A 10,667-nucleotide genomic window follows, 5' to 3' on the forward strand; every position below is an offset into this window, starting at 1 on the left:
TTGGTGTTGGGGGGAAGTCAGTAGACGTTCACAGAGATCAGGTTGTCCCATCCTGAACCAGATACTTCAGATGTGTGCAATATGCACTAGGCACACGTGAGTGCTGCTGCATGCAAGTGAGCTGGGTGTAGGGGTGATAATCCCCATTTCCTCTGTCCTGCACCATGACAAGGTTCAGACCTCTCAAATGCAGTGCAGAGCCCTGGGCACTGGCCTGAGCCACTCTGCTGCAGCCACAGTAGGCAGTGGAGGATGGAGAAAGGGGAGCAGGGCACAGATGAAAGCTGAGGCTGAGTGTATTTATGGCTGCAGAAATTGTGACCACTGCAAAAAATCACAGGCAATATTCATCATTATCACGTCAGCTGAAATATGTTTCAAAGCTAAGATACTGATGATAAATGTTCTGAAAATATCCAGATATAGACAAATTGCTTACCAAAACCTAGTTTCTCTTGAGTAAGCTAAGGACAGTTTTGCCATTCCTTTCAGTGAGGCTGTTTCACTATGGGAACTTGCTAAGATTATGCCTGTAATTCTTAATTCTTAATTAATTCTTAATTATAGATAAATCCACCAAGTTTGTGAATTTTCCTCTGAGCTCAAATGTGGTGTTAGGCTCTGTATTGTTAAAGCAGGTTTACCAAGGGTGATATTGAGGTTATAAACAGCAGTAACTAACTTCTGTTGCTGTGATTTCCAACCAAGATTGAGAAGGGGAGATTCCAGAACATAAAAAGTCAGTGATGAGATACTGACTGTGTATATTTATTTCTGTGTAGATGTAGTTACATGCAGCAGATTACACAACCCATCAAGAAAACTGTCCATCAGTGCCTCCTTTATCCTCTCCTCTAATGCTGCTCTTCAGAAGAAATGTGAATTTCATGCTGGCAAAATACAAAAAAACTACTGGCAAACAATGAGATAATTCTAAGGCCTTCAGAATGTGAAACATGGTACCAACAATAATTGTGTAGCAAATACAATTTTCATAAAACCCAAGTTGTGAATTTAGTCACAAAGCAAGGAAATACATGTAAGAAACTGAAAATCCGTTCTATATTTAGAACCAGTCTAATAGGATAACGTGGCTATGGTTTATTATTCTTCCTATTGATGGAGTTTTGCAGTATTTCACTACAAAGACCAAGATTCCTAAATAAGCTTAATCTTGCCGCTTTTGCAAATGAGTAGTCTTAAGGTCAAGACTACTTTCCACTTTCATTATTTTATGCAGGTCTAATGCTGCTCTGAGGAGCCTGACAGGAAATCGTCTGCTTTCTATGCTTTGAAGAAAGGTTGCCTGTACCAATCTGCTAGTCAAAAATGGATTACAACCATCTACTACAGCCTCAGTATTTCCTAAACAATACCTTTCTTCATATTGCAATTCATGTTTACAGTCCTATAGGGGTCACAGACATTCTGTAGCAAGAACATCTATCATAAAAACAGTACTCTCTGTCTTGCCCTAGCAGCTTATGCCCAAATCCTGTTTGGGGAGAAAGCAAAGAGCTTCATATAATAGCACCATACAGTAATGCTCAAAACAGGTGTGGAGGATAAAATGAACTCCTCTTCCAATTTTCAGGATAGTCTGGCTGTAGTCTTCATTTTAAACTGATCTCCAGACTTCCACCTGCAGATAACAGAGATGTTAAATGAAATATATTACGTTTCAGTTTCAAATTTTCAAAAAGTGTCCATCTCCTTTTCTTTTTTTCCAAATCTGCTAGAATATTGCCATCTGGGAATGTGAAGCTGTCAAAGCACAAATCTGAAATCTGTCAGCTGTTCATCAACATGCTTGTGAGAAAAAAATGCAACAGAAAGGTAACTTCTGGGGAGGAAGTGATGAGGCAGCAGGGAAAGCGCACATTTGTTGCCAGCAGGTAATAAGAAGTCATAGATTGATCATAGTTTGAGGTGCTTCTGCACTGGGGTGCTTTCACATGGAAAGCTGGCATGCACACTAGTGCCAGGTAGCCAATAAGCATGGATTTCTTTACCATGGAGCCAAAGTGTTTCATACCCACCTATTTGGGGCCAGGAATCGGACATCTCCATAATTTCAGTGTTAAGGATATCCAGTTAAAGAGGAGAGAAATGCTGGTACTGGCACAGCAGTTTAGTCCCTAGCATGAGGACATATACATCAAGATCTCAATATTTGTTCACAAACCATTTATCTGCTTAGAAATCACCTTTCTTAAAATAACTTGCCTCTTTATTAATTAAATAAATAATAAGCATAACAAAGGGGAAAATAATGTCTTATAAAAATATTAATATTTCTGATCATTTTGACTTGATAGAAACCTTTGCTTTTTGCAATTTCTTCTCACTCGGTTAGTATTCAAAGGGTCTATTATGAAATCGTTCAAGGCACTGCTTGTAATACAGCATATTAATGTACTCATTTTCTCTTTCTACTAGCAGTTTTCCATTCCAATTTCCTTAATCTGACTTCTGCATGATTTATTCTGATGATAAAACACCCTTCTCTTTCATATAGATTAATTCATTCACAACTTTTTAATTTCATATCTTCACATAAAATACGTGGGCAAGTTCACCGTGTCAGATCAGTCCCCCTCAGGTTTTCAGTCAGAACAGAGGTTTCCTTACAATTCTTTCTCCTTTGGAAGTTTTAATTTAAACCAGACATTTTCTAAGAAAATATTTAGAAATGATAACTTTTTTCACACATGAAAAAGCTGCCAACGCACAGCAGCTTTTAATTGTCATTAGCTGCAAGTTTCTTAGCAATTCCAGTGCCAGTTTGAGATGGTCTTTTAACAGAGCATCTCAAATTAGACAGGCCAGCAAAGTTTTCTCAATGCTGAATAGGGCCTCATAAGAACAGTAACTCTGTTCAAGGTCCAAAGGGCTCATAATCTGCTCATCTCTGCAATATATCAGATTTTGATCTCTGCATCAATCCTGTTGTTGCACTAGTTTATCTTTCAAAAAGATGGACATTTTTGACACAAGAAGGTTACAACTTTAAAAGGCAAACAAACAACAGCCCTTAGTAAATTGCTTTAATGGATGCATTGTTTCTGACCTTATTTCCAGTTTATGTGTATCCAGTTTTGACTTTTAATCTTCAATTTTAATTTATAAAAGGCTTAAATAACATTCGGACTCTTCATGCCCATAAACTCCCACAGCCACCCCTCAGTGGTTAATGATCCATCAGGTACCTGCTTTCACACAGTATCTTCCTGCTTGACCCAAGAGTCCTTCCTCCAAGCGCAGTTCTGCTGCAGGGCTGATGGTCCCTGGGCACCTGTGTAGATCTGCACACCAAGCTGGCAGAGTGAGCCTCCCTCCACAAAAGATCATTGTATTGACCCACCTATCCTAAAGTATGCCCAAGAGAAGGAACGGATGGAAATGTGCTGCCCATCCTTTACGTAGTATCTGAGATGGAAGTACTGCAGTACCCTGAAGATGGAAGCGAAGGTTCAAAGCCTCCCTCCATCTGAACAAAGTAAGACTTGATGGTGCATCACCCATAGAAATGCTCTTTTTGGGCCCAGAGGTGGATGGAGACCAGAAGAAGGCTGGTCTTTGTGTGATGGTCATTAAGCAAACTTCTCTTCTTAGAAAAGTCAGATTTGAGTTATAGTCCGTAGACACATGAATTGTTAATGGACTCATCAACCCCTTGTCCTGCTGGTGAGTTTTAAAAGAAAACATCTAAACACAGGCTTGTTTCTATGGGTGCAGATAAGTGGCTGCAACCATAATATTCTGGACTCAAGGTCCTGTGTTGGTGGAGGTCCATTCCTACCCTCCAGGGGCAGCAGATGTCAAACACCCTCTGGCCATTAGTGTTTTTTACTGTCTTGGTCAAAGCAATGCACAGCCTGGTCTGCATCTCATCTGGGGCTTCTCTCTGTCTCCATGTAGCACTGAGGAGAGACAATTGCAATCACTTCTCTTTTGGGGTAATTGGGACAGATACCGAACCTGCTCAACTGGAGCTGGCTGCGAACCTTGTCCTGGTTGACCACTGCACATCTTCTTCATGTAGGTACTGCTTATAGAACAGAGTAGCTAGACAACCTTTAACCTTTGGGCCAACTCAGCACTTCGAGGTTTGGTGGCGTATCACTAAAACACATTTTCCCAAACTTGAACAATTTTTGAGCTTGCTTTCCGGAATCTTCCTTATGTTCTGACACCCCATTCAAAATACTGAAGTAACAGCCTCTCAGATCATGTGTGCAGGTGTACTAACACCTTCATCCTTCTCTGATTTTCTGCTTCTCTATTCATGGACTGCCTCAAATATGGATTTGATTAGAAGCTTTTAGTAATCATTTATCACTTTTTTAGTTTCACTTCACACCAGGTTGCAATAAAACTGTTTTGAGATCGATAATACCTAGACCGATTACAATGTCCAAAGAAGGCGCGAGGTCATTATCAGGAAGGTTGATTTTAAATTGGTTTAGAAGCCAGCTCATGCTAGTCTTTGGATTAAACCTCATGTGCCCCAGGAAACTCTCTGAGAATTGGGATGGCCAGTGGCAGGCAAGGGACAGATATAGCTAAAGAAAGCGCATGAGCCACTTCAGATGATATGTTCCAAGTTCCTCCCCAGGTTTTTTGCCTTTTATTCTCCAATTCAGGTATTACATTGCCACTGGTTTCCACCAGGATTGTGCATGCACCTTGACATGTTCACAGAAGTTCCACAATACAGAGTTTCACAACTGGGACAGGTCCCTACAATTGGGACACCAGGGTGACAAAACAGATTCTGGAGAATTTCTCACTGAATAGGGTGGAGAGAACATAATTACCACATCGTAGCACTACAAAGCCTCATAAACATAGAATAGACTAGATCCATTTACCACAAAAATCACAGAAAGTAGCTGATCAAAGAATATCTCTTTTATGTAAAATATACATTTTTAAGATATAATTTTAATACATTTTATATTTATTGATGTTGGGTTTGAAACATTTTAAATTAAAAAGAAAAAAAAAATACTCTTGCTGCCAGAATTTTATTTCTCATAATACTTATAGTCTGAGGTAACAATGAAAGAAGACTGTGTGCTGTGAACAAAGTTGGTGATGTTTGTCTGCAGTCACATTTCACTTATTAAAGTGAAAAGCAAAGTTAGGACTTAGCATGTACACTAGAATTCATACAAATATAGCTTATGGCAAACTGAGAAAGCAAGAACTTATGCAAACCTACTCTGATCATATTTGTGACCTTTGCAAATAATACCATTGTTATGACAGAAATCAAGACAGATGTAGTTTACATCACTATTATTATTAAGTGTGTGTCTTTGTATGATCCACAGCACAACTTACTGCAGGAACCAGGAATAATACACATAGGGGTGTGGGTCTTTGCATGGAGCCTTAGCAATGATGACTTTAATTCAGCTTTCCTTGATATAGATAAAAACTGATATTCCATGCACACACATTTTATTTACAGCTGACTCATCAACAGTGACTAATCACCCCCTCCTCTGGCAGCAGTAATTATGAGCAGTCTTTAATCTTCTTTAACAAGCTCTACTTCTCATGTAAAGCCTCAGTGACCTCCTCAAGGCGTGAGCTGTTTATCAGGGCCCATTCAGCAGCAGCAGTCTCTTTCCAGTACAGTCCTTGGTATGGCTAAATTCCATTGTCCCTTTTTCAGCAGTCAAAAATCCATGATAAATTCTGTACAACACTGTAGTTAATATAACAGCAGCACCAAATATTATATTAATTCCTTTGCTAAAAGCTGTTTGCAATTATCTCTCTATTGACAATATTTTACCAAAACTAAATCAGTGTACATCTCTAAATATCAGAAATGTATGCTCTGATAAATATATTATTGTACAAGAATTTTGTCATGCAGGTCATGCTGTTGGGGTAGGCTATATACAGAAGAACATGTTACATGGTTAACAATACTTTTTACTTCTTGGCCTAACAAAAAATAAAACATGACAGTCAGGGATTATTCAACAATCTCAAGGATCTCTTGTGATTTTGGTAGCTACAGTCTCCCCTATGTAATTCTAAAATTCTGTATTTTAGGATAATTGTTCCTCACCAGCCCAGAACATCAAATGTGCTATTGCATTTGTCCCGTTGCATAAACACAAGATTAATATTGAATGAAAAAGCCACTAGAGCAGATACAGTTTCAGAACTGTAAGGAATGCTGGTTGCTAGGAGGAGGACTGATGCAATAGGCAACTGGTCAGCATTGTAAAGTTGTTACTAAATCTCACTCTAAAAACCGTGAGAGTGCTCACTCTGAGTTAGTCTATATAATATTAACTTGCACTTGAAAAATATATTTATGTATCTATACACATATGAAAAAAAAAAAAGGAGAGAGAAAAGGAGAAAAATGTCCTTAGTTAGCCTTAAAAGAAGGGGGCATTTTAAGAGTATCTCTGTGCTTTATGGAGACAGATGGAGAATACATTAGACAGGTCGCAAAACAGACAGACAAACAACACACAGGACAAAGCACCTCAAAAAACATTGAAGAATTTTTCAAAGCGCATGAGCCAGAGGTATTAGTCTGGTCAAAAAAAACCCACTTGAGAACTATGACTCTCTTACAGTGGTACAAAAAAAAGCCCCCAGTAATCTTCTCAATTTTACTTGGTACTCAGTCTCTGAAAATGTTGAAGAACCCTGGAGTAGAGAAATGACTACAGTACCAAGCAGCACTTGCTAGCTTAACATTGCAAGTCTGGATGGCGTTTACCTTTCTTGCATGTTTTGTGCCTTCCCCAAGCCATTAAGAAAGAGATCTGGCTTCTGCTTGCGTGTAACCAGTAATGACAACCTCTTTGCAGTTATCTGTGTGCAAACAACCGGAGACATTCAGAACTCTGATACAGTAATCCAGTACCAAGTAAGTTAATCACAAAATAAAACAATTTATAAACAAGTAGATCATTAAAAACTAAAGGAAAAGGTTAAACAAAGAAAAACAATCCCACATGCAGACCAGTTTATCAGTGCTTTCATTTCAGCAGGATGTTACAATGCAAGAACACACATCCAGAGCCCTCTGTGGTCTCCGCAATCGGCAACACGGCTTGTCGGGTGATGGGGACAGGATGGTCCATGCAAATGAGCAGACCCAAGTCACACTGTGTGCAACCAAGACACAATTCCAGACATCTTCAGAATGGATTAGAGTCACAAGAAATGGAGGTTCAATGGAGTGACGGATAATTAGTTGGAAGCACATTATTTTAAGTAAATCTCCCTGAAAAACTGCTTATTTATTGTATATACTGTCCAATGGCATCCACTAACTGCCCTTTTATTGCCACAGGAAAGTAGGACAATATAGTAGATGAAAGAAGGAGCGCTACCTTAGATAATCTTCAAAAGCCAAGATAAAATTCTTCAGCTACCCAGGTGGCACTTCTATAACTAATGACAGTTATATCATGCAGGAGTTATACCATATTTCTGGAGCCTATGGTTTAAGCTACATTTACGTCCAATATTTGGTAAACAGTATTTGAATTAATATTATGTAGCCGGTTGATGCCATCTGGTTTACAAGATAGAAGGGATGGGAGACCGAGAACGCCTTAGAGGACAAGGTGAGCTGTAGGGTGATGTTACTGGAGACAGTCGCAGAGCATTGCCTGTCAAGCCAGCTATGTTGTTTAAGCTTCGAGATTTTTCGTAGCCTTGTATGAGAAAATGCACAGACATCAGTTGAATTCAGCCAAAAAAATAGACAAAGACAAACAATACAATGTCATGTAATCCAAGGAGCTATCTGGGACTCGGGGAATTTGCCTGCGAAAGAACTCAATACTTAGACGCAGTACTGTCAAAAGATATTAATGAATAAAACAATTTATGAAATACTGCAGCTATTCTTTCCCAGGAAATTAAACACAGAACCACGTCAGAGGTCTGGCCTGTTCTTCCACTCTGTGCCACTCTGTTGGCTTCAACAGGGTTGTGCAGAGTGTAAGATTAAAGATCACAACAGGGTTTTCGGGTGAATTATGTGACTAAGCATAATCCCATTAAAATAGACCATAAAAGCTATTAGAATGATAAAACCTCTGTTAAAATCAATTCCTAATAAAGAAATATTTTTCTTTAAAAAATGAAATTAAAAAAAGAAAAGATAAAATTGCATCAATGTTTGTAATTTCTGAAGAGTACTGAATGATACTACGGAAAGAAGCTCCATCTGCACAAATGTTAAACTTACGACTTTGTGTCTACTATTAAATTATAACATGATAGCAGAGTTTGACATATTTTCAAACTCTTCCTGACTGGCCAATTTAAATCACCAAATTTGTATTGCTTCTCCAGCTGACTGAGATGAAATAATTGATATTAATCTGCATAAGCAAACAGTAAAGAATTAGTCATTAAATGAGGAAATCACATAATGCTTCACAATTTGGAGAGAACACCGCACTTGCAGACATTTCTGTTCATGCCATGCTACCTACTTTTAGCTGCACACCGTGGTTTCACCTCCTAGAGGCTATGCTTGAAAAGCAGTGCTACGCGCTCTCTGCCTCACAATCTTCATAATTAAGTATTTGCAAGAGCATCTGAATAATTCTACTTATGAAGGAAAGTATCAGCTGATTGGTCTAGAGAGAGATATCAGCTAGGAGAATGACACGAAGATCAAGCTGGATGGGATGCTACTCCTAAAGGGCACAGATACATGCATCACTGCAAGCAGGAGAAGTCCACTGATTTCAGTTGGTGCTACCTAACTTCCTCAAAAAGTATAATGCCATGTGCCATGTGAAGATGCTTAAGTAAATTGCCTGCTCTGAAATACTGAGACTTTTTCTCAGAGAATGTATTGAGTGTCAGTGACAACACATCTATCTAAACATCATGGCAGGGCAACGGTGTTTTCTAATTGAAACAGTTTCTGGTTCCAGATGATACACCATAAGCAATAATGTTCTTCAGGAAAAAAAAAAAAAAATACACACTTGAGGTTCCCTCCAGAACGAGATATTTTTTGGGAAGCACTGTAATTCTGTTTGTGTTCATACAGGTCCTGAGTAACTGAGAGACGAAAACATATATAATAATAACAATTATTATATTTGTTAAATACTGAAAATTGCATGCTGTAAACCTGTACTTAAAACACACGTACAGCCTTCATGTCTGCTAAACTATTGTGCAGTGTTCTCTCCAGATTGCAAGGGCAGGCTGAACTGTGATGCTTCACAGACTGCTGATACATTTAAAATCCAGTTTCCTACTTCTGATTTTCTGTCAGTATTTACCCAGATTTGAGAAAATTGTGTTTGAAAGGGGAACAGAAGGGATGCACACTGCTTATGTATATGTTTAACCTCCTGTGTAAACTTAATGCTTTACAAAAAGATAAAAATAAAAAAAATAAAAGGAATTAGTTAACTTTTTCACACAGAAACTGGGAAACCTTTTTATTATTATTTAATATTTTTTCTGCTACTTTTCTAATGATAAAAGCAAAGAACTGACAGAGGAAGATAGTAAAGATGACAAAGAAAACAAGGACTTCTAAAAAATGAAAACCAGAAATACAAGATGAGTAGAGATAGAGGCATAAACCAAAAATCAGTGATGTCCAGATAGTTCAGTGGGGTTTGGATCAGCTCTGAATCAGTATAGTCTGAGAAATGAAGATAAGGTGCCAAGGCAGAAAAGTTCAGAACAAATGATCACTGAACAAAACCAAGTACCAATCAAGGAAGCAACCAAACAGAAAGGATATACCAAAAGAAAGAAAGGGAAAAAAATTAAATGAAAAACTAGTAGACTTGAATTCTTAAATTCTTGAATTTAACTTACACATCAAGTATGCTACTTTAAAATATTTTCTGCTCATCAGCTAGCTTCCCCACTCTGTCTACAATAAATTTCAAAGCCAGTGGCTAAAACATTTCAACCTAGTTTAAGGTTATCATTAGAGTCAGTCAAAAAGCACATTTCTCATTGGGAAAATGTCAGTTCTGAACTCAAGCCCTGTTTTTCCAGTGCAAACTATAAAACAATGACTTTTCTCTTGAATCTAGATTTTGAAATGAAAATGTTCATGCATTCCTCATACAAAATATGCTGTTTTATTGTCACATGAATATGTCATTACTAGTTAATTGGTAACTTCTCCCATTATTTTTTTATTCTGCTCTAATTAACAGTTACCACCAAGTGAACAACACTCAAATGTTTATTCTGTCATTTCTAAAAGAAGTCGAGAACCTTGTCTTGCAAGATGCCATGGCAATCTAATCTGCGTTATTCAGGTGCTTCTGACCTCCTCAAGAGACTGGAGACTTACTCTTAAAGATATTGCAAATAATCCTAGTTGCCAAGCGACAGTGCAAGACATACACTCAGTAGACAAGAGTCCTAAATCCATGTGCAAAAAAACGAAAAAGCTCCATTTAATCTAAACATTATTTACAGGAATATGTAAAATGTAGGTGCACAGAGATAGCCTTTACAAACACCATACACATCAATTTCTGGTTACATATCTGCTTTCACAAGCTAAACCTACTGAGCTTTTGAAACATAAAGAGCATTTGCAGAATAACCAAGAGAATTGCTTTAGGATCTGCTGCTGGCTTGGTCAGCTACATTTACAGTAGACACAGCCAGTA

The 10,667-nt window shown here is 38.1% G+C and overlaps 1 protein-coding gene across 1 annotated transcript in view; it reads right to left on the reverse strand.

Moving 5' to 3' along the window:
- Nucleotides 1-4,892: 4,892 nt before the first annotated feature.
- Nucleotides 4,893-10,667, reverse strand: part of KCNC2 (potassium voltage-gated channel subfamily C member 2) — a 99,633-nt gene continuing 93,858 nt past the window's right edge. Inside the window, exon 5 of the mRNA XM_019611274.1 lies at nt 4,893-5,719. Coding sequence (XP_019466819.1) covers nt 5,610-5,719 — 110 coding nt within the window. The 3' untranslated portion in view covers nt 4,893-5,609. The remainder of the gene's footprint in view (nt 5,720-10,667) is intronic.

Source organism: Meleagris gallopavo, chromosome 1 (assembly GCF_000146605.3).
Source record: "Meleagris gallopavo isolate NT-WF06-2002-E0010 breed Aviagen turkey brand Nicholas breeding stock chromosome 1, Turkey_5.1, whole genome shotgun sequence".
Taxonomy (NCBI): domain Eukaryota; kingdom Metazoa; phylum Chordata; class Aves; order Galliformes; family Phasianidae; genus Meleagris; species Meleagris gallopavo.